Below are 25,295 nucleotides of genomic sequence, written 5' to 3' on the forward strand. Positions count from 1 at the left end.
ATCAAGGGATCACCAATTTAGTATTGGAGGGCAGCGTGGAGGGTAAAAATCGTAGAGGGAGACCAAGAGATGAATACACTAAACAGACTGTTCTTGCACAGGATAGAATAGCATGGAGAGCTGCATCAAACCAGTCTCAGGACTGAAGACCAGAACCACAACATTTAATTACCTCCTTCACATTCATTACTGCAGTAATAAGAGAATTAGATTGGAACAATACCCCTGCATTTTCCTTTGTACAAGATTTGCCAGCCAAACATACTTCTTTTAGTATCTCCTCATCCACATCCCCAACACTTTGTATTAAAACCCATTCTGCAGTATTCACTTCCCCCCCCAGAGTTTCTGTACATACTGTCTACCACGATCTACTGGGTAGTACATGTATATCCAGGGCTTGGCAAACTTTTTTTCTAGATGTCAATCACTGGTTCTCTACATACTATTGCCCAGAACTATTGGTTAAAATTCCTCCTTGAGATAAAACACTGCTGCCTCTTTATCTACTGTACTGGATACTTAAAATTCTCTACTTGTTTTATTGCACTTTGGTAACTGTTGCCATGGCAACTGCCCCACGGCCACTAATACCAGTTTCATTGTAGACACCCAGAAAGCGGCCACCTCTATCTGTTGTCATTAGATATATTTCCATCGTGAGTGGGCTCTCAAACTACCTGTTCTACATAGTTTCCACAGAAGGCATGGCTTGACAATAATCAGAATGATTTCCAGTTGAATCAGAATGATTTCCAGTTGTGATGGAAACTAACTAACTCACCATGCTCGAGAACAGTTTTCACAGTGGCATTTAAATTTGGCTGGTGTAATGTTTTTCTGAACCATAAAGAAGCAACTTCAAATTGATCTCACTGATTCTTTTTAATTTCAGCATCTGTTACATCACAACACTTACTGCAAATCTGCATGTAAGACACTGCCGCCAAAAATTGTATAATAGACAACTGTAGCTCACAATGACCAATTACAAATGACACTTATAAACATCTGAAATTCTCAAAAATATACCATCAGTCATGTAGATAAACACTGAAACTTAAGGAGCGGTTGTCTGAATCAGTATACTACAGCAACCATTTGTAGAAAGCATAAAATGTAGTTTGCAACAGAAGGTAGAGTATGATTTTTGCATGGAAGTCACAAACATTTGAAGTACACAACTCAGTATGACACTAAGGATTTTATACTATCAATAAAAGATAACGGGGAAAAGAGTCAAAAATATTTGAATCTAGAATATCAAGATCAGTGTGTTCCTGCTTGTATACAAATGAAAAAGCAGGAAGTTGGCTTCTATGTGTAAACAGATTATCAAAATCCACAAGTGTTGCACTTTGATTATTTAGTGACATCTACACTAGTGTGGAAAAAGTGAACATTCTAGCATCAGTTCATCCCAAAAAAAAAGAGCATAAATCATGGTGCACTAACACAACACATCTTCCGCTTGAGGCAGATAACAATGCAATGGATATGGCAATCAACCAGCTTTCTATTTGTATGACTGACCATGGCCAAACTATGCCTAACTACAAGGTTGACGACAGTCACTGAACACACTGCACGCTGCAACAACAATAACCATGTGTCTTGAACTCCTCGCCCCTCACCCCAACTGCTCTGAACTGAACAGGTGGAAACTCTTCTCCAATATATCCTCCATTACTGCAATCCACCTGGCCTAAATCTCTGCTGGTCCCCTTTCTACAACTTACTCTCACTCTTCCCGTTACATCCCCCTACCCACTCCCTCACACATGCACATTTTACTACTGACACTAAGATCCATATAGCTCCACCCTCTTCTTCCAATCACCATTCCACCCACTCCTTGCCTGCACATCTTACCCTTTCCTAGCTGTGAATCTACTTATCTCAGCTTATCTCCTTTTCTCCTCCCCCCTCCTCCAATGTCGCCTCAGGCCACTACTTGTATCTGTGCTGCTACAACTGCAAATGGGTTGGGTGGTCGTACAAGCGGCATTCAATAAGTAATGAAACATAGTCTTCTTTCTTGGCCTATTTCAATTGAAAAAATGTGGAATTTGCCATGAGATATTGTGGAATATTCCATCTTAAGCCCCTATAGATTCATGAAGTTCTGATAAGATGGTGCTGCTGTACACAGCCTTCAAAATGGCCTCTGTAACAGAGGGGGAGAGCTGTCATTAACTTTCTTTGGGTGAAAAACCACAGCACTGCAGATATTCATAGGTACTTGAAGAATGCCAACAGCATCCTAGTCGTGAACAAAAGCACGGCAACTCATTGGGTGAGACGTCTGTCGCCATTCAATCAGGTCATGCAAACCTGTCCAATCTCCCGCATGCCAGCCGGCTGCACACAGCTGTGACTCCTGCAATGATGCGACATGTGGACACTTGTCTGAGATGACCACTGGACCACAATCAAACACCTCACTGCACAACTGGATGTTTCTGTTGGTATTTCTGACACACTCATTCACCAGTTGGGTTACTCAAAGGTGTGTGCCCATCAGGTTCCTCCAAGCCTAACAGAAGACCATAAAGAGCAACGAGTTTGGCACTCTGTGGCAACCAGTATTTAGATAATGGGGAGGTTACTGATGCAGCAGGACACTGGCTCCTACATCAAATAGTAGAGTGGTACCACGTGGGCATACAGGATCTCCCAGTAAGGAGCCATAAGGCAATCACACTGGATGGAAATTATGTTGCGAAACTAGATTTTGTAATGACTGATGAAATTTGTATAGGAATTCTGAATAAAACTATTCCGCTTTCAGTAAGAAAAATGTGTTGCATTACTTACTGAATTCCCCTCGTCTATGTGAGGACGTGTTTCGAAACTGGAACCAGGTTAAGAGACAATGGATTTGCATTATGGTGGATGGTGGTTCAAATTTCCAACTGGTCACACGAAACTGTCAACCCCCCCCCCCCCTCCCCCCTCCCAAGATCACTTAAGACAAATGTCAGGATGATGTCTTTGGGACAGGCATGGTCGATTTCATTCCTCTTTCTTGTTCAATCTGACTTTAGACTTAATCTATAACAATCTCATCATTAATGGGCTGTTAAAGCCTAATCTTCCTCTCTTCTTACAACTGAAAAAAGAAGCCTGGAAGCTAGTGAAATCTCTAGATTACTATGTATGTCTATGTGTGACACATCAGTTAGCTATAGCTGAGTGGTTTTCTGTCCTCATACTTCTTTCTTGATAACAAAATACAATTGAATGCTGGCCCCTATTTTGACGGAAACCGAGGTTGGAATCTTCCCACACATCAGTCAGGAGACCTGAAGACGGTGTAGTGAAATACCGAAACTGGCATCCAAATAAAATAACTGTTTGGAAACTTGACAGCTGAAAAGTGTTTGGTTTGACATTCTGTACTGAATAACGGTGTCCCACAACCATCTCTGAAAAGATGGACATACAGGGAAATACAATAGTCTTGTTCTTGTTCTTGTTCTTCTTGTTGTTGTTGTTGTTCTTCTTCTTCTTCTTCTTCACAAGGTGTATTCTCCTGATGGAGGTTGGCGATCCATGAGGACATGGACATTGCAGCAGGGAAGGCATTTTCTAACAAGCAATTGTAGCATCTATAAATATCCTTCAGCCAAAAGTTCTTTCACCTTCCAACACACATTTCCCTTGTATTTTAGCTTCAATAATGAGTTGTAAAAACTGGTATCTTTCACCTCTTACAATGTGTCTCAGAAATTGAAATTTAGTTTTCCTTTGTCTTCTAGTGAGCAACAGGTTTTTTTTCTTCCTATCGAATGGAGGACTTCTTTGTTTGAAATTTTCAGTATCCAAGGAACAGGTAAGAATATATTTACATTAAATGCATCAATTCTTTTCTCCAGACATTGATCAAGGGTCCAGATTTCACATCCATAGCAATAAATCATTCAACTCTCAGTTGCTGACTAAGATCACATCTTATGAAAAGTTTTTCCTTGCTAATAAATTGTCTGCTGGCCTGTTCTGTTCTAGATCTGATCTCCTTCTTACAGTCACACTGCTCAGACATCACACTGCCCAAATACTTCGAGGATGATACTTGTTCAGTCTTATTTCCTTTTACTGACAAGATTTTTTGGATTCTTCTCTTAGAAAAGCCTATAACTTCATTCTTGGAAGTGTGTACAAACAGGTCAAACTAAATTGTTTATCATGTGCTGGAGTGCAGGTAGATCATTTGCTATGACAACACTGTCATTTCTGTACCTGTTGTTGTTGTTGTTGTTGTTGTTGTGGTCTTCAGTCCTGAGACTGGATTGATGCAGCTCTCCATGCCACTCTATCCTGTGCAAGTTTCTTCATCTCCCAGTACCTACTGCAACCTACATCCTTCTGAATCTGCTTAGTGTATTCATCTCTTGGTCTCCCTCTACGATTTTTACTCTCCACGCTGCCCTCCAATACTAAATTGGTGATCCCTTGATGCCTCAAAACGTGTCCTACCAACCGATCCCTTCTTCTAGTCAAGTTGTGCCACAAACCTTCTCTTCACCCCAGTCCTATTCAATACCTCCTCATTAGTTATGTGATCTACCCATCTAATCTTCAGCATTAATCTGTAGCACCACATTTCAAAAGCTTCTATTCTCTTCTTGTCCAAACTATTTATCGTCCATGTTTCACTTCCATACATGGCTACACTCCATACAAATACTTTCAGAAAAGATTTCCTGACACTTAAATCTATACTGTACCTAATACTGCTAATTACATTTCTATTTATAATGATCCCTTACCTTTCTTCCATCAATACTTCCTCGAAAATTGCTTTGGAGTAAATGTTAAACAAAAGAGGTGATCATTTACATTCCTGGTGAATGCCTTTACCAATTGTAGTCATTTCTGATGTTCCTTGATGTTCTTACATCTGCAACTGGTTCCAATACAACGCTCTGATGATGGGTAAATCGTTTCAATCAGTACAAGTTGATCTCAAAAACTCCACAATCTTTTTATATGTCACGTAGTCACAGGATTTTTTTATAGTCAATGAAACAAGTGTCCACATCGACATTTCTCTCTCTACACTAGTATGTTTAAGGAGAAGAGTGCCTCACGAGTTCCAACCCCATTTCGGAAGCCAAATTTGGTTGCATTCATTTGGGATTTACATTTCTTGTAAATCTGTGTGTCTATGATTCTATGATTCATAGAAATATTCTGAGTATGTGAGACATCAAACTAATTGTACGACAGTTATCATACGGCGAGGAACTGGTCTACTTCAACAGTGGTAAAAAAGCTGATCTCAGCCAGTTATAAGGTATCTTTCCTGACGCACAGATAACACTGAACAATGATTTTAGGAAGCTGAGGCCAATCAACTGCTGTTCAGTTAGAACTTTAATAACCTTAGCATAGACTCCATCTGGACTGGTGGCTTCACCATTCTTCTGCAGTTTACAGTAACAAATTAAAATGTAAAAACAAAAATGTGATGGTAGTGACCATGGAAGCAAGTCAGTTGTTAACGCATCATAGCACTGGCAACAAAGATAAATAGTCACATAGGATTACACCCCAAACAATGAGTGTTATTCCTGATACAATTTTCAGATTAGAATAAAATGTCCAAAATGGTGAATAGAATGTTCCAAAACTGCTCACCATTTATAACACACTCAATATGGAAAAGACTGATACAGGTAAGTATGCAAGGAAATAATAGAAAAAAAATTTTTTTTGTTAATGTGAAACATCCTGGGAATAGGCACTAAGTTCTATATTATATCATGTGGAATACTTGTAAAATACAGGATTTGAAGCCCCTCAGCTTTTTATAACGATATTATAACTATAAGTGAAACAACGGGAAGTCCAGGTTGGAATGTCAACAATATTATGAAAAGGGAAGATTGCTATTCACCACAAAGATGACACTTTGTGTTACAGACAGACACGATGAAAAGAATGTTACAAATAAACTTTCAGCTGATGCCTTCTTCAGAAAAGAGAAACGCTCACATATTCACAAAAGCAAGCACATTTCACACACACATGACCGCTACCTCCGAACGCTCCAGTGGGGTGTGCTTCCTTGTGTGAATGTGTGTGCGTTTCTCTTTTTTGAAGAAGACTTTGGCAGAAAGCTTATTTGTAATGATCTTTTCATTGTGACTGTCTGCAAATCAATGTGTCATCTTTATGGTGAGTAGCAATAAATCCCTTTCACAGTATTGATACTTGAAAATAAAACATTATGGGCCTAATTGCATATTTAATATGAAAATGTTATAGTACAGAGGCAGGTTCTGAATGAATGTCAAATTACCTGCATAGCTTTGTTGATCTTTCTGTGCCTGTTGCAGTAAATATTTGATAGGCAGCTCAGCGAGAAATTCAGCAGAGTAACTCTTCACTTTGCGACCGGCAGCTGCGTGGTTATGAATGTTGGCCAGCCTGACATCTTCATACAGCAGCAGGTAGTACAGCAGCAACAACTGTGATGTTAGGGATGGCGCTGCTTCGGCATTTTGGCTGCCAGCACTCTTGCCAACAACAGACTGTGTATTCGGAACTGAATTCTGAAATACCCTCTGGATTTCTTCTTCATCAAGGGGTTGGTTTGTATGTTCCAAGTTGTGTGCTTTAGAGCTTGGTACCAATATAGAATTGACATAAACCTCCACTAAAGCTGGTAATAGGGGATGAAGGGGCGAGACACTGCTGCATATCTGCCTGAAAAATTTGAAAGGGATGTAGAAATAAATCATGCCACTATATAATTCCATTAATAATTTTTTGCTAACCTAATTATTATTTAGAGCACAAAGAATCTTAAAAGCAGCCTCATTTTCAAATTTTATTACAATTTTTCTATCTGTAGGTTTAGTCCATTGCGATGCAAGATAGCTGAAGGATTTCCCTGACTTCCACTAATTCCAAGAATTGGTTGTAATACAAACCAAAACACTACAGAGTCAAGCAGTTATCATCATCATCATCATCATCATCATCATCATCATCATCATCATCTTGAACAATTTCCAGCCCCAAGCTGGATCTGTTTGGAACATAAGCCTCACTATCTAGTCCCTTTTCCCACCACCTTCCTGTGTTCACTCTTTTTTCAACACACTCCTCCACACATTTCAACCATCTTCCCCTTAGGTGTTTGCTTCGCATCTGTATTTCATTGATCTTCCTGGAGATCCTCTTGTTTTCCATTCCATTTAAGTGCCCATACCATCTTAACCTTGATGTTTCTATTCTGCTGAACAAGGGTTCCTATTTCACTATTTCCCTTATCCTTTCATTTCTCATCCTATTTTTCCTAGTTACTCTTATCCTACTTCTTAGGAATTTCATTTCACATACCTGTAATCTGCTTACACCTCTTTTTTCAATTACCCATGTTTCAGACACTTGGGTCTGTACTGGGAAGTAGTAACTTCTATATATTACTTCTTTTCTTTTTTGTGGGACGTCTTTGTTCTAAACCAGGCTCCTAATGCTTCCCAGGAATGCTTCTGCCTGTCTGCCACGTTCACTGATCTCTTTTTCATTTCTTCCCTTTTCCTCTGTCACACTCACCAAGTACTTGACACTTTTCAATTGATCACATGCAGTTGTTATTCTATTAGCAGGTCTTTATCCTTACTAATAGTAACCAGGAGCTCACATTTGTTTACACTAAATTTTATTCCACATTGTCCCACAATTTCCTTACAAGCACCCAGCTGTTCCTGAATCTGCTCCTCCCTGTTTTTCCAGATCAGCAAGTCATCCATGAACACTACTGCTAAGTTGGTAGAGCACTTGTCCGCGAAAGGCAAAGGTCCTGAGCTTGAGTCTCGGACCGGCACACAGTTTTAATCTGTCAGAAAGTTTCATATCACCGCACACTCCGCTGCAGAGTGAAAATCGCATTCTGGACCATTGATTTTATCTTGTCTTCTCCAGTTTTTTCTGCCATCACAGTTATTCTCTCATCCAAGACCACAATGAAGAGGAGAAGTGACAATGCACAGCCCTGTTCACACCACTCATTTGCTGGAACAGAGTCAAGCAGTTAAACTGTGGTTATTTTGAAAATCATGTATAAAAAGCAGTAAACTGATTTGCAAAGATTCCACTGCTCAAAGACCTGAACCAAAAGGCTTTAATGCCAGAGAACTGTGCAGTCAAACAGAAATTTTAAATGAAATTATGAAAAATTTCTGCTAAGCTTACACTGGCACCAGTTGAAAGTAGCCAGTTCATGTGGGTACAAGGACCAGTCCCCGTGATGCAACAGAGACATACAGCAGTATAGATGGACTTGACATCATCAGCAACCCGGGTTCCCTGAATGCAATGGAAGAGTGGGCTAATGACACTATGCTGAGCTATTTTGCAGTGATAGCAACCACATCACAGTACTTTTGCATCTCAGAATTGTTGCGTTTCTAAGTGTTTACTGTTGTATGTAACGGAAAGTTCACAATGGAGTAGCAATTATACAAAACAGTTAGATAGTTACGCACCTGAGAAATGAAGCATTAAGTGGCAGATAGGGACATTAATGAATGACTACTAGGTATTATTTAGATATCGAATTAAGTCGTTTATTGATAATATAATGTTAATGTATTAAAAACAAAGATTCCAAGACTTATCAAGCGGGAAAGTGCCGGTAGATAGGCACAATAAATAAAACACACAAACAGAATTTCTAGCTTTTGCAACCGACGGTTGCTTGTGTCTGTGTATGTGCGGATGGATATGTGTGTGTGTGCGAGTGTACACCTGTCCTTTTTTCCCCCTAAGGTAAGTCTTTCCGCTCCCGGGATTGGAATGATTCCTTACCCTCTCCCTTAAAACCCACATCCTTTCGTCTTTCCCTCTCCTTCCCTCTTTCCTGAAGAAGCAACCGTCGGTTGCGAAAGCTAGAAATTCTGTGTGTGTGTTTGTGTGTTTTATTTATTGTGCCTATCTACCGGCGCTTTCCTGCTTGGTAAGTCTTGGAATCTTTGTTTTTAATACATTTTTCCCATGTGGAAGTTTCTTTCTATTTTATTTATATAATGTTAATGGACAGACAAAAAAATATATCTACTCGTCAGGTGGTGGCAGGGGAACACACTAACAAAAGGATTTAACTTTTACAAGCTTTTGGAGCCAGTGGCTCCTTCTTCTTGTGAGAGAGTTGAAGGAGAAGGAAGAGGCGTGAAGGAAAAGAACACAAGAGGTTTAGGGAAAGGGGTACGGTTTAGAAAACTCAACCGCAACCCCAAGTCAGGGGAGACTTACCATCTAGTAAACCTCTCCTGTCTTTTTCCTTCACCCCTCTTTCTTCCACTTCAACTCTTCCGCCAGAAGAAGGAGCCACTGGCTCCGAAAGCTTGTAAAAGTTAAATCCTTTTATGCGTGTGTTTCCCTGCCACTGTTTGGTGAATAGATTTGTTTTTATCTGTCCATTTACTTTGAATTAAGTTCTTTGTCAGACGCAAACACACACACACCCACACACACACACACACACACACACAAAAACAAACCACTGTCATCCCAGGTTTCTGAGGCCTGACTGCAATAGCACATACCGTGTGTGTGTGTGTGTGTGTGTGTGTGTGTGTGTGTGTGTGTGTGTGTGTGTGCGTGCGCACGCACACTTGAGTGTGTGTGTGTGGGCACGCATGAGTGTGTGTGTGTTTTGCCTATTTCCGATGAAGGAGTTAGTCTGACAGCTAAATAATATCTAACAGTCTTATATGAGTATCAATGTGTCTGTATATATATAGTGTGTTTGTTTTAACTTGGAACAATTAAATATCTCAAAAAATAGGCTCATATGACAAAAATGTTCCAGATGAAAAGTTAACATATTCCAGGTGGACCTCTGTCTATGCTAAAATTGTCTGTAAAGCAACACACAATTGTTTTAGGAATTCCAGTGAGCTCCTCAATTAACATGGTAGGGTACCACAATCACTTCAAAGAATTTCAGCCCCTTTTTGAACATTTTGTACAACTTGAATTGTCGACGATGCTCCTGGATGTGGATTACTTTCAGTGCTCTGTCTACCATCATGAACCCTTGCATGCCACTTGAAACATTTTTATAACTCAAAAAACTTGACAGTCACAAACAGTTTGTTTCATTGCAAAAGTGTGTCTATAGCACTTCTACTCTTTAATACAAAACTTAATGTTCACACTTTGTTCCATTGCTCCTTTTAAGAGTGAAGTTGAAAACATTCTGTTAAAATTTTCTGTCATCACAAGCAGCCTGTGATGCAAGTGCTCTTAAATGTAAACCAGAAGGTAGTCAAAATAGCACAATAGTTAATTCGTGCATTCGCAGATGGCAAGTAATTACACAAATATGAAATCAGCCTCTTTTCTCCCACTTTTTTTTTTCTTTTTGGTGGGGGGTGTGGTGCAATGAAAAATGTTGCTTCCTCAGCCATAGGAACAAGTCCTTTTGCCAGTTCCCATTATTTGTTATTATTAAGTCACAAAGAGCCTCATCCCTCAGTGCTGTCAACAGCATGCACATAATATTTTAATCTGAGCTATCCTGTTTTCCCCTTCTTTTCACCTGATTTGTTACTAAGGAAGCTTCATTTTCCCCATTAAATTCAAGACATGATATCAGATGTATGACCTGTTACTCCAATTCCACATAGACACTAATAAATCCTTGTGGGAAAATAATAGTGCCTGAATCATTTCTAAGTACGTACTTTGATTATGTTGTGCACAGATATTTATGTCAACTTTAAAAAACCATGTCTTTATTTTATATTTTGCTGAAATACTGACAATTCTTAACAATATATAGGATGATTACAATTAAAGTTCCAGTTTCAAAATGCTATAACAGTGAACCACTGCATGATGTCAAATTTGAACATAATATTACCAATGAAAGGGGAAACTTGACGGTGACAAAAAAATTAACAAAAAATCTAAACAATGGAAACTTCAGGTTTGTGGTACTGTAAGCAACAGAATCTGAAAAACAACAGTCACAGGGTACACAGCTGTTCGTCAGTTTGCAACTGAGATGTTCAACATGACTCTTAATGTAGGGCCATGTGCTGCTGGTACACCATTTTTACAAGAACGGTGACTGTGTGTCAGTAGGTCTGCAGAAGTTCCAGACACTAAGGGTGTAAAGAAAGGCATTGGTGCAATGTCTGCCAAGGGTCTGGAGAAAATGATTACAAAATTTGAAAAAGACAGATTATTTAAGTTATTTTGAAGTGCAGTGTGGCAGAGGGTCAAAAACAATTGATCTGACATAATTGTAGATGGGCAACAGCATTGCAGGAGGGGTCAAGTGGTCCTGTACAAACATGCAGATCATGGGGAACTTACGGGCACACCTGTGAGCACGGTGCATAAAATTCTACAAAACATCTTGTATTGCCAGCCATACAAAATTACCAATGTTCAGGAACTGCTTCATCCTGACTTGTCAGAAAGGCAAGTGTTTGCTCTACAATTTCTTGCTCACATGGGAGTAGAAAATGAATGGCCATGGAATGCTCTGTGGACAGACAAAGACCATTCCCATCTCCACGAACGTGACAGTACACCGAACTGCAGAAGTTGAGCAATGGAAAATCCACTCGCACATCAACCAGTACAGTTTCATTCTGCAAAGGTAACTGTGTCTTACAGGATTACAGCATCATTGATCTTTGGGCCATATTTTTTGAAGGCGATGGTTATGGGTCCTGTTACCTGTACAGTCACTGGTAAACACTATGAGTGTCTTTTGCGCACTGACATCATTCCAATACTTAAACAGCTTCGATATGCAGGCAGCATGATTTTTGTGGAAGATGGCGCTCCACCGCACATTGCAGAACCAGTGAAGCAGCTGCTGCAGGGACATTCTGCAAATGCTAGAATTACCAGCCATCATTTTTCTACAGCCTTGCCGTCCAAATCGTCTGATCTTTATCCATGTAACTTCTGGCTTGTGGCATTATCTGAAAGATATTGTGCTCAGTGCTCCGATTACAAAATAGCTGAACTGAAGGCACGCACTGCGAAACACATTCTGAACATGAGCCCTGACAGACTGCCATATGTTGTCGAACTCACAGTTTCTCGATTTCAACTTGTGGCATGAAACAGTGAACAGCATATCGAACATGTCTCGTGCTAGTCTCACATCAATTAAAAACCAATTTAACTGTTGCTTCTGACTTAGTTTTTGGACTAAAGACAATTAAAAACTGATTTCATCATTGCTTTTTATGCAGTATTTGGCCTTAGGAGAATTAAAAACAAATTTTCACATATGATGTGGTACGAACTTGCTGTGGTGGATGGGCTTTCCTAATTAACAGTTCCACAACTGTTGAAGGCCAAATTTGTGTGATCATGCACATTGCTTAATACAGTTGGTTTAATGGACACCATACCCATTGTATTGCAATTCATCTGTCATTTGTAGCCGAATCTATTTACATTACGACACTTACAGTGGCCATCTAGTGAGAAAACTGTCATTAAATTCTCTTTGTTTCCATAGCATATCCCTCCTACTTTGATAATATTCCATTCACATTTGATGTCATTCTGAGCAGTGGTTCTTTGTTTACAGCACTTTGAAACTGGAACTTCAATTATAATCAACCCATACTCTCAAGCTAAATATGGATAAAACATTGATATTTATACTTGTAAATTTGAAACTGGAACTTCAATTATAATCAACCCATACTCTCAAGCTAAATATGGATAAAACATTGATATATATACTTGTAAATCCAGTCCTTGATGGGCACTCTGTGTTTTGTGAATGCTCTGCTCTTCAGTAGCTGGTGAATGCAATGGATTGGCAGGAATCCTGGAATGTCAGCATTGAGATTGGCTGTAACTGGCACTTTCACAGCATGTGATGTCACAACCTAGAATTGAGATAATCATACGAGCACAATCAATTTCACACAAAGCTATAAAAAGTTTGCAGTTGTCTGTATTATTCTTTGTTGCACACATAATACACAACTATAACAATAAGTACTTTCACGAATTGTTGTTGTTGTTGTTGTCTTCAGTCCTGAGACTGGTTTGATGCAGCTCTCCATGCTACTCTATCCTGTGCAAGCTGCTTCATCTCCCAGTACCTACTGCAACCTACATCCTTCTGAATCTGCTTAGTGTACTCATCTCTCGGTCTCCCTCTACGATTTTTACCCTCCACGCTGCCCTCCAATGCTAAATTTGTGATCCCTTGATGCCTCAAAACATGTCCTACCAACCGATCCCTTCTTCTAGTCAAGTTGTGCCACAAACTTCTCTTCTCCCCAATCCTATTCAATACCTCCTCATTAGTTACGTGATCTATCCACCTTATCTTCAGTATTCTTCTGTAGCAACACATTTTGAAAGCTTCTATTCTCTTCTTGTCCAAACTAGTTATCGTCCATGTTTCACTTCCATACATGGCTACACTCCAAACAAATACTTTCAGAAACGACTTCCTAATACATAAATCTATATTCGATGTTAACAAATTTCTCTTCTTCAGAAACGCTTTCCTTGCCATTGCCAGTCTACATTTTATATCCTCTCTACTTCGACCATCATCAGTTATTTTACTTCCTAAATAGCAAAACTCCTTTACTACTTTAAGTGTCTCATTTCCTAATCTAATTCCCTCAGCATCACCCGATTTAATTTGACTACATTCCATTATCCTCGTTTTGCTTTTGTTAATGTTCATCTTATATCCTCCTTTCAAGACACTGTCCATTCCGTTCAACTGCTCTTCCAAGTCCTTTGCCGTCTCTGACAGAATTACAATGTCATCGGCGAACCTCAAAGTTTTTACTTCGTCTCCATGAATTTTAATACCTACTCCAAATTTTTCTTTTGTTTCCTTTACTGCTTGCTCAATATACAGATTGAATAACATCGAGGAGAGGCTACAACCCTGTCTCACTCCTTTCCCAACCACTGCTTCCCTTTCATGCCCCTCGACTCTTATGACTGCCATCTGGTTTCTGTACAAATTATAAATAGCCTTTCGCTCCCTGTATTTTACCCCTGCCACCTTTAGAATTTTAAAAAGAGTATTCCAGTCAACATTGTCAAAAGCTTTCTCTAAGTCTACAAATGCTAGAAACGTAGGTTTGCCTTTTCTTAATCTTTCTTCTAAGATAAGTCGTAAGGTCAGTATTGCCTCACGTGTTCCAACATTTCGACGGAATCCAAACTGATCCTCCCCAAGGTCTGCATCTACCAGTTTTTCCATTCGTCTGTAAAGAATTCGCGTTAGTATTTTGCAGCCGTGGCTTATTAAACTGATAGTTCGGTAATTTTCACATCTGTCAGCACCTGCTTTCTTTGGGATTGGAATTATTATATTCTTCTTGAAGTCTGAGGGTATTTCGCCTGTCTCATACATCTTGCTCACCAGCTGGTAGAGTTTTGTCAGGACTGGTTGTCCCAAGGCCGTCAGTAGTTCTAATGGAATGTTGTCTACTCCGGGGGCCTTGTTTCGACTCAGGTCTTGCAGTGCTCTGTCAAACTCTTCACGCAGTATCGTATCTCCCATTTCGTCTTCATCTACATCCTCTTCCATTTCCATAATATTGTCCTCAAGTACATCGCCCTTGTATAAACCTTCTATATACTCCTTCCACCTTTCTGCCTTCCCTTCTTTGCTTAGAACTGGGCTGCCATCTGAGCTCTTGATATTCATACACGTGGTTCTCTTCTCGCCAAAGGTCTCTTTAATTTTCCTGTAGGCAGTATCTATCTTACCCCTAGTGAGATAAGCTTCTACATCCTTACATTTGTCCTCTAGCCATCCCTGTTTAGCCATTTTGCACTTCCTGTCGATCTCATTTTTGAGACGTTTGTATTCCTTTTTGCCTGCTTCATTTACTGCATTTTTATATTTTCTCCTTTCATCAATTAATTTCAATATTTCTTCTGTTACCCAAGGATTTCTAGCAGCCCTCGTCTTTGTACCTACTTTATCCTCTGCTGCCTTCACTACTACATCCCTCAGAGCTACCCATTCTTCTTCTACTGTATTTCTTTCCCCTATTCCTGTCAATTGTTCCCTTATGCTCTCCCTGAAACTCTGTACAACCTCTGGTTCTTTCAGTTTATCCAGGTCCCATCTCCTTAATTTCCCACATTTTTGCAGTTTCTTCGGTTTTAATCTACAGGTCATAACCAATAGATTGTGGTCAGAGTCCACATCTGCCCCTGAAAATGTCTTACAACTTAAAACCTGGTTCCTAAATCTCTGTCTTACCATTATATAATCTATCTGATACCTTTTAGTATCTCCAGGGTTCTTCCACGTATACAACCTTCTTTCATGATTCTTAAACCAAGTGTTAGCTATGATTAAGTTGTGCTCTGTGCAAAATTCTACTAGGCGGCTTCCTCTTTCATTTCTTAGCCCCAATCCATATTCACCTACTATGTTTCCTTCTCTCCCTTTTCCTACACTCGAATTCCAGTCACCTATTACTATTAAATTTTCGTCTCCCTTCACTATCTGAATAATTTCTTTTATTTCATCGTACATTTCTTCAATTTCTTCATCATCTGCAGAGCTAGTTGGCATATAAACTTGTACTACTGTAGTAGGTGTGGGCTTCGTATCTATCTTGGCCACAATAATGCGTTCACTATGCTGTTTGTAGTAGCTTATCCGCATTCCTATTTTCCTATTCATTATTAAACCTACTCCTGCATTACCCCTATTTGATTTTGTGTTTATAACCCTGTAGTCACCTGACCAGAAGTCTTGTTCCTCCTGCCACCGAACTTCACTAATTCCCACTATATCTAACTTTAACCTATCCATTTCCCTTTTTAAATTTTCTAACCTACCTGCCCGATTAAGGGATCTGACATTCCACGCTCCGATCCGTAGAATGCCAGTTTTCTTTCTACTGATAACGACATCCTCCTGAGTAGTCCCCGCCCGGAGATCCGAATGGGGGACTATTTTACCTCCGGAATATTTTACCCAAGAGGATGCCATCATCATTTAATCATACAGTAAAGCTGCATGTCCTCGGGAAAAATTACGGCTGTAGTTTCCCCTTGCTTTCAGCCGTTCACAGTACCAGCACAGCAAGGCCGTTTTGGTTAATGTTGCAAGGCCAGGTCAGTCAATCATCCAGACTGTTGCCCCTGCAACTACTGAAAAGGCTGCTGCCCCTCTTCAGGAACCACACATTTGTCTGGCCTCTCAACAGATACCCCTCCGTTGTGGTTGCACCTACGGTACGGCCATCTGTATCGCTGAGGCACGCAAGCCTCCCCACCAACAGCAAGGTCCATGGTTCATGGGGGGAGGTTTCACGAATTATATAACTCAATTGCTACAAATATGAACAACACAAAATACAATTCCATGCTCATCTGAGATCAACACCAACAATTCACTTGTATCTCTGTCAAATATCAACAAAAGTAAATTCAGAGTCATAGAGCTATTTCCTTCCCTAGAAAGATCTTTAGTTACACTAAGACATAATTACAGAAAGAAACTGGTAACTAATGTTACAACATAACATAATCTGTAAACCAATAAAATCAGTGGTATCTGTTAATTGTCTAAGAGAAATGGTAGAAGAAATGGTTTGGGTTTAACATCTTACCAACATTGTATTAGGGAGCATACCAGCTCAGTTGGAGAGCTATGATCTGTTTTAAGCAGTGATAAGGCATTCACCTAAAGTAACTCAGAGAGGTCCCATGAAATTGAAACTTGTAGAGCTGGATGCGTCTATGAACTCCATTCCTCCCTCTCTTAACCACTATGCACCACACATCCAAAGTAATGTGTAGTGCAACAAACATGTGATGAGAGGAGAGAGCAGGAAAGCTGTATCAATTTATTAATGAGCACAATGCAGATGAAAAATTGTCAAAGGGAAGTACTAAATTTAATTAGTAAATACGATAAGCAGACTAAAACTCCAAGTCTCCCAACTCTGAATGCACTACTTCCCCTGTGAAGAAGGGAGTGAAAGAGACGATTATTTTAAGTTCTAAGTAAAGACATGGTGGACTAGGAAGGAACAAATAAAGATAAAATTATTCAGATTTGCAAGGCTATCAACTGAACATTTACCAATAGGGTACTTTTTTCAAACAGCAGGACAGTATGTTTACTTAAGATTTTCTAATACTTCGCTGGCACCAGCATCAGCAATATTTTCTTATGTGGCAACTGGCTGTACATGGAATTCTGATTCCTAAAAGCGAGTACTGGCCAGCTATTCTGTTTACATATTTTGAGTCTTAAATAAATAAGCAGATGTTATAATAGTTGACTTTAATAAAACCCTGTATGTAACTGATGGGCATGATATGATGATCACCAATGTGTTATATATGTAGGGAACATATTAACTTTAAATTACAGGCTTTCAAAAATTCCATCCATAAGAAATGGTCAAAAACATAAAACTATTTACTTATTTTATTCATATTCCTATTCTGAAGCAGGTAAAAAACATCATTATCAGTACTGAATAGTTTCAGTTGTAAAACCATAGCTGATGTGAGCAGATACATATACAATGTCGTCAAGTCATTTGTGGCACATGTGGGGGTACATGAACACAGGCAGACAATGATGATGTGTTTACAGACTGCTTTGGAAAGATCCCATCTCATAAATCAAGCCTGCTTGTTCCCCCCTCCCCCAAGACAGCCTTAAACACAGGCCATATAGTCGACATAACAAATTGTGAGAGGAAACAAGTACTGCCATCACTCAATCAACTGAGCAGTCTTAAATACATTCGAAAAACAGCAGCTGACCTTCAAGTACCCTGGTCTTCAATGCATAACATGTTAAAAAAGATTTCAAAAGGATTTTGACCAACGTTTTTAATGAATTATCTGATAATGATACAGAGCAGCAAACTGCAGTCTAGCATGCTTTGTTGTCACAATCTCTGAATGGTGTGTCTCGCCTAAGTGTGTTATTTTCTGATAAATATGAGATATATCACAGTTCAGACAGGAAGTATGTGGCTTTGTTGTTCAAGAAAAATCTCTAGTATGCACAAGAGAGGGAAAAGAACTCATCTCATGTTACAATAAGCACTGGAAAATCATCATATACCTGTTTGGACTGCATTTCTTTGAATGGTAACTGAAGGAAATAGTTATTTCTACAAGTTCTGAATGGATTAATACCCCAGCTCAAAGGCAAGGGAATAAAGGATGATGTGTTGTTACAAGAAAATGCAGCTCCAGTACACTGTGCTATTCAGATCTGATTGAAATGGCAACCATACCTGCCAGCTCGTTATGGGGAATAATCAAGTCCCACATGGTTCAAGAGTTTTACAACAATAAAAATTATGCTAAAGTGTTTAGGCAACCATTTGAAGCATAACTCGCAATATGCTCCACAGATGTCAAGGAGGACTTGTAGATGCATAGACCTCTATTGTGGGCATGATGATGCACATACATATCTGCTGGACAAAAAGCTTTTGCATGTAAGTGCCCCAATATATAATACACTGTTTTTGCCTAGGGGTAAAATGACTTCTTGGATGTACTGAATAAGCCAACCTGTAAAGTGTTCAGTCACTAATACACAATAAACAGTCCATTACCTGCTCTGTAAAAATCTCCTGAGTGAAAATTTGTTTCATTCGTGTCATGTTGTTTGAACGTATCTGTACTTTCATTCCAAGGGTGGAACATACTAGTTCACAGATAGCACTTAGCTGATTGCTGTGGAAATGGATTGCCATAAGCAACAGCATTTCTCCAAATGATGCTGTCACTCCACTGGAGCTGTTGATAAGATTAAGAACAATAAATATTATTTACAATAACGTTCAACAAAAAATTTTACATTCCTCCTACACAAGATGATAACTCAATAAGTATCTGCACTAAATTTTTATAACTTGTTACAACTGAACAAAACTTAAAACAAAATAATTTTTAAATATAATTTTCACTATTTTTCAATGCACTTGGTCCACTGTTACACAAGTTTTATAATACCATGACAAAAAGCGTTTTCAGGTGAGCAGCAGACAGAGTATGCATCACTTCCTTCACCCGTGATTGGGAATGAACAGATGCCCCTCAATGCATCGCTGAGTGGACCAAACGGATGTTAATGTAACAAGGTTAAGATGGGACTGTATAGCAATTCTGAAGAGTTTGAATCATGCGGGCAACTACATGTGGAAGCACTTGGTCATGATGGTGAGGAGGTAGGGAAGGGGGGGGGGGGGGGGAGCTACTTTAATCAATGAATCTTGGCATTTGGTCTGAATTACAAACTTTAATTTGTTTCAAAATGATTTCCACAGGGAACAAATCAAGTGTCATGGTGATTTAGTGGGTAAGGTTTGAGTTTTGATCCCTCGTTGGTCATGTATTGTTTCTTTCCACCTCTAGCAATGCTATGTTAATGCAAATAATGTCAAAGTTTGCCACGATCTGGAATTGACCTTAAACCTACATTTGGCTGAGTGAGTCCCCTCCAATGCAAATTGAAAAACCTTGGTGTTCTAACCAACTTTCTGGTCAAGTGCAATTTAATCCACTTTCTTTAACATTATTTACAAAATTAATGCACATACTGTCATAATTTGAGCAGAAGTAAGCTTAAAGAAATAAATTATATATTTTTAAAAACAAAGATCATGTGAATTACCAAACGAAAGTGCTGACATGTTGATAGATACACAAACATACACATAAAATTCAAGCTTTCGCAACCAACGGTTGTTTCATCAGGAAAGAGGGAAGGAGAGGGAAAGATGAAAGGATGTGGGTTTGAAGGGAGAGGGTAATGGGTCATTCCAATCCTGGGAGCGGAAAGACTTACTTTAGGAGGAAAAAGGGACAAGTATACACTCGCGCACACACACACATATCCATCCGCACATACACAGACACTAAATTATATATTGTGGTTGAGAGAAGAATAAAAAAGGCATATTTGTGCACAGCTGCTCACCTTTCAAAATATGCTTCTTCCCTAACAAGCCACTGAACCCACTCTATGCTTCGCTTTTCATGTTCTTGTTGACTGATGAGAGAGGGACAAGCAATGAGCATGCAAAGACCCAGTGACACAAATCGGACTCCAGCAGGAGATGGTGGGGGATGAGATGTCAAAAGCTGTACTATTAGTGACACTTCCTCTTCCTGGAATCTGGAACAACAAGGTAGGTAAATACCAGTATTATTTGTTATACAGTATATCACATAAGGTTATTAAAAGAGGGAATATCAATGTTGCTAAAACCATTAATAAAAAATGTTTATTTCATTAATCACATATTGAAGTACTGTAATCAATGAATTTATTACACCTCTCCAGGGGACATTGCCTTGTTGTAGCACTGACCCTGTCGGCAGAGAGGTTTGTGTGTTCACATGAAGGTGAGGGTTATACCAGCTGTAGTACAGCTACTGGCCATCTCCCTTGCTAGACAGATCTCAGTGGATGAATCAGACAAAGCATGTCCCACAACACCCCATCTCTCCCACAATCATTCCAATACTCCTTCCCCAAGTCCCTACATACCCACAACAAGGTTTGATGGGATCTGTGCTGAGGGGTCCATGACACATGGGAAGATGTGTTGTCAATGTACCCTCAGGGATACCGAGCAGCCTCTCTGAGTAATTAGCCTTGCACCACGTAGGGCTCCTCTCACGTTGACTTGGTATATCCCAGTTCTAATGGCACCAAAATAAAGAACACAGAAAACAATACAAAACTTTGAGGGACTTGATGAGACCTCAAACACCCACGCAACATGGCTGGAACTGATGGAAGATGTTTCTGCAACTGGTTTGGGTGACAGACTTATCCAAGAAGTGGAAAATGTGACTGAGACGTTGGACCATAAAAATCAAATTCTTGTCTGGGGCTCAAGGAGAAAACTTCTCACAGAACAAAAGGGAAAGGAAGGCAAAGAATGGCTTACTAAACATAAGACTTCCAAAAAAGAGACTGCCTCAGAATGATGGGCAGGCCCCTTCCACCTCCCCGAGACAGGGAACAAAAGAACAAGGGAGGGATCTAACACTCCCACTTCTCAGGAAATTGGATCCAGTAAAAGGTGACACAAGAGATAGGAAAACAATCTATAGGACTGCCGTCTTGGTTTTTAGGATGGCAGTTATCCTACAGTGATCTCCACTGGTCAACATCACCTCACAGCAGAATACAAAGACAATTCATTCATAGTAATTCTTGGCAAATTTGCAAGTACCATTAGAAAAGTAGCACCTTGCGCCCTCAACCATCTGCAAAACTGATGCAGGAAACAGGTTATAAAAGTCAACTCCAGGAAAACTGTTGTAGTACTGTTCACAAGGAAGCATACCCAGGACACATACTGCAGCCTCAAGCTTCTTGATGAGATTCTACCACTAGAGGGGGGCAGTGATGTGTGTACAGGTAACAACTACTGATGATGCAAAACTATCACGGACCCTTCACATAACGAATACATGCTCCAAGGCAAATGGTGCTCTTATGTGCACTAGACACGCCTGTGGTAAAAGCTGGAGTCTACTTTCCAAGAGTACGTACTAGATATATATCTAGCTGTAACAAGACCTATGATAATTTATGCAGCTACAGGACAGTGAAATAAAGTAGAACAGCACGTGGCTACTACAGAGCTCAGCTAGGGGGCACAGACTGGCTTTCTTTACCGTAACAGGCAGAGTTAGCAGAACACCAACCACTGTCATGAAGACCATGATAGACATGCTTCCATTACACCTTTGGGTTACAACGGAGGCAGTGGTGGGTGTACACAGGTTAAGACCCGGCAATAATGGGAAACCTTAGGAATATACAGTATCCCACCCCAATATAATGAATGTGGCAAATTAGGAATGGCCAATGAAATACCAGCTGACTATACAATAATTTCCAGTCGCTTTAATAAACCTTTCAAGGCAGCAGTTGGAAGTAGGCAGCAGTGGAAGAAGGAACCAAATACCATTCAGGGGACATAGCCTGGTTTACTGGTGGGTAGGAAACATAAAAATGTGCTGGGGCCGTAGTATACAGGATACAGCCTAGAATAGAAAGAGCAATCACTCTAGGGAAGCTGGCCACAGTATTCCACGCATGAATACTTGCTATCAGAGAGTGTATGGAGGAGAATCTGTGTAGGTGCTACATGGATCACAATATCTGCATTCATTCATACAGCCTAGCAGCACTGAAATCGCTCTCGCAGTACTCGCAACAAGATCAAAGATCATTATGGGATTCCACAATTCTCTTATGAGACTAGAGGAAGCAACAAGGTAAACCTTTTGTGGGCACCTGGTCACTCAAGAGTTAATGGCAATGAACAACCTGATTGGCTGGCTAGGAAAAGAGCGATGACTTCATTTGCTGTACCGAAACCTGCCCTAACTATCACTAACACAATTAAGAATCAAAAATATGTAACAAGATCAATAGGCAGCCTGCAGATCCAAAATCAAAAATATGGCAAGCTAATGATGCTTCAAGAGAAGTTCTGCAATCCAGGGCTTGAACAGGAGACAGGTTACACTCATGGTAGAGCTATGACAGGCACTGGGAACTTAATAAAAACACCTGGACACAAAGGGTGTTAAGAAAGAAGCACTTTAGCATGGACTATGGTGCGAGGAAGATGAAACTATACCACATTTAATCTTCCAAAGTGAAGCACTGGAGGCCAAAAGGTATAGAACATTCGTGTCATTAATTCCTCAAGAAATTGTGGCCAATACAGAACTGGTACCTACTACTCTTGATGGGTAATGGCTGGCTTTATTGAAATGACATGGACAGTAAACTCAGTTTCGGTGTGTGCAACAGTGTCTCAATGTGTAAATGAGCACCAAGGGTGTGGTATAGGGCCAGTATTATTCACAATTTACATAAACAATCTTGCACATAGCACCGCAAGTCCTATGAGGTAAATTTCCAGAAAATGCTTTGGTATAGAGAAAAGTCACAACACCTTGCCATACAAAATGCCCGGTATCATATGTAAATACCAACATAAATCCTACTTCACTGTTTCACTTTCCAACTACCCAGAAAGATGTCCTGTCAGTTATCAGAACTTTAAAAGTGAATCATTCCACTGGAATAGATGGCATCCCAGGCAGCCTTATTAAAAAAATTGGAGATCTGATTAGTGAACCATTAGTTCACCTTTACAATAGTTCCTTTCAAACTGGAATTTTCCCATTGTGCCTAAGAACAGCTAAGCTCAAACCGCTATTCAAAAACGTTACGAAGGATGTAGTGGCTAACTACACGCCCATTGTGCTCTACTATCTGTATTCTCAAAAATCATAGAAAAAATTTTTCAAAGAAGAGTAGTAGATTTTCTGGAGGAGCACAAAATACCACCCACAACACAACATGGTTTCAGGAAAGGTCGATCAACTGACACAGCAATTTTTGCACTATTAAGTGAAGTACTTCAGAGACTAGATAACAGCAAAAATGGCATTGGAATGTGTCTAGATCTCTCTAAGGCATTTGATATCACAGATCACAAAGAGCTACTGCCTATGCTTGACAACATGGGGATCATCTAACAACTGGATAAAGTCATACCTAAGCAGTTGAAAACAAGTGGTTGAAATGCAACATCAAAATTTCATCAAACTCACTCAACACTATTCAAACTATGAAACCATTAAATATGGAGTGCCACAAGTTTCCGTTCTGGGACCTCTTATATTTCTGTTATATGTGAATGACCTAAGCAAATTCTGCAGGAACATAATCCAGTTTGCTGACGATACAAGTGTGGTAGTGAATGGGAAAGAAATGGAAATGCTTCAGAAGTCTACAACAGAGGCACTGAGCAATATTGAAAACTGGTTCAGTCACAACAAATTGGTACTAAAAGCAAGTAAGACATTGGCACTAAATTTATATAATGTGAAAATAGGTGAGCAAACTGCTCAGCTTCAGATATCTGACAAAGACCTTCAGAATGTAGACAACATTAAGTTCTTAGGAAATGGAATTATGTTCTGGGGTAACTCTTCTCTTAGCCAAAAGCTCTTTAGGCTATAAAAAAGAATTACACAAATAATGGAAGGTGTAAAATGGAATAAAACCTGTAGACCACTCTTTTAAAAAGCTAGCAGTCCTCCCATTTCCATGTATATATGTGTATGAGGTAACCGTGTTTGTGAAAAATGTTCAATGGAAAATCCCACTCGCTTCCAGAAAAATGAAAATATCCACTCCTATAACACCAGGCAAAAAGGAGACTTTCATCCAGAGTCCACCAACACCACCCTAAATAAAAAAGGAACCCTGTACTATGGGAAAGTTATTTATAATAAACTTCCCCAACAAATTAAATCAATAAATGACATGGCAAATTTTAAGTCAACTGCTAAGGCATATTGACTCATCACTGCTTCTATAGCCTCCACGAGTTCCTTGAAAGTTCACTAATGATTTGTGTCTTTGCATTAGTGATGTATCATATAAATGTTACTAGAACTTTATGATTTACCATGCAAATGTTACTGTAATACAAATATTAATCTGCCATTACAGTACATGCTCTTTCTGCTTTAAAATATCTACTCCTTATTTTTGTACAATATTTGCTCTGTATATTGTAACTCAGTGATCACTCAATGTATAAACAATGACATTAATGCAAAATTAATATTATATTTTGTTATACATCCTACATCAGAATATACTATTTGTGTACTATATGAATACCAGGACCAATAAAACTCTACTCTACTCCAGTAAACTGTAGTAAAATGCAGGAATACCTGCAGAGGGTTAATACCTGATACGGGTTATTGATCCTAAACATAAACAAACGTAACGTAACGTATTGCATATAAATAGGTAGAAAGTCCTGTTAAACAATTACATGACTGGCAATCACTAAAATGAGAAGTTATACATTGCACATCTCTTCTTGGAATAATAGAAAAATATCTAAGAGTATGAAAGATCTTAAGTGTAATCAACATATAAAACCAGTAGTGCGAGACCAGAATGAAATTGTGTTGGAGGAACCCTAACGAAATGAAACTCACTCATGAAAGACGTGGCTTAAAAATCCCCAAGCCCAATTAGTTTTTGACAACTGCTACAAACAGGAAAATTTGACATAAAATAGAACAAGAAAAATTATGTGAAATTAGATGATTTTATCAACATAATTTGAAATTTGTGGTTTTGAAGAAGTGTTGTGAGATTTGGCATTTTACAATTCCCATGTAAAAATAAAGTAAACCTGAAGGTATCAGGGTACTAATATTGGTAACTAATTAGCCACTGAACTTTC

The 25,295-nt window shown here is 39.3% G+C and overlaps 1 protein-coding gene across 1 annotated transcript in view; it reads right to left on the minus strand.

The window, feature by feature from the left end:
* The window catches only part of LOC126284411 (integrator complex subunit 2), a 94,253-nt gene that overhangs the window by 32,171 nt on the left and 36,787 nt on the right, over positions 1-25,295 (minus strand). Inside the window, exons 7-10 of the mRNA XM_049983323.1 lie at positions 19,961-20,158; positions 18,594-18,777; positions 12,739-12,887; positions 6,308-6,714 (exon numbers count right to left, since the gene is read on the minus strand). Coding sequence (XP_049839280.1) covers positions 6,308-6,714; positions 12,739-12,887; positions 18,594-18,777; positions 19,961-20,158 — 938 coding nt within the window. The remainder of the gene's footprint in view (positions 1-6,307; positions 6,715-12,738; positions 12,888-18,593; positions 18,778-19,960; positions 20,159-25,295) is intronic.

This window comes from Schistocerca gregaria, chromosome 8 (assembly GCF_023897955.1).
Source record: "Schistocerca gregaria isolate iqSchGreg1 chromosome 8, iqSchGreg1.2, whole genome shotgun sequence".
Taxonomy (NCBI): Eukaryota; Metazoa; Arthropoda; class Insecta; order Orthoptera; family Acrididae; genus Schistocerca; species Schistocerca gregaria.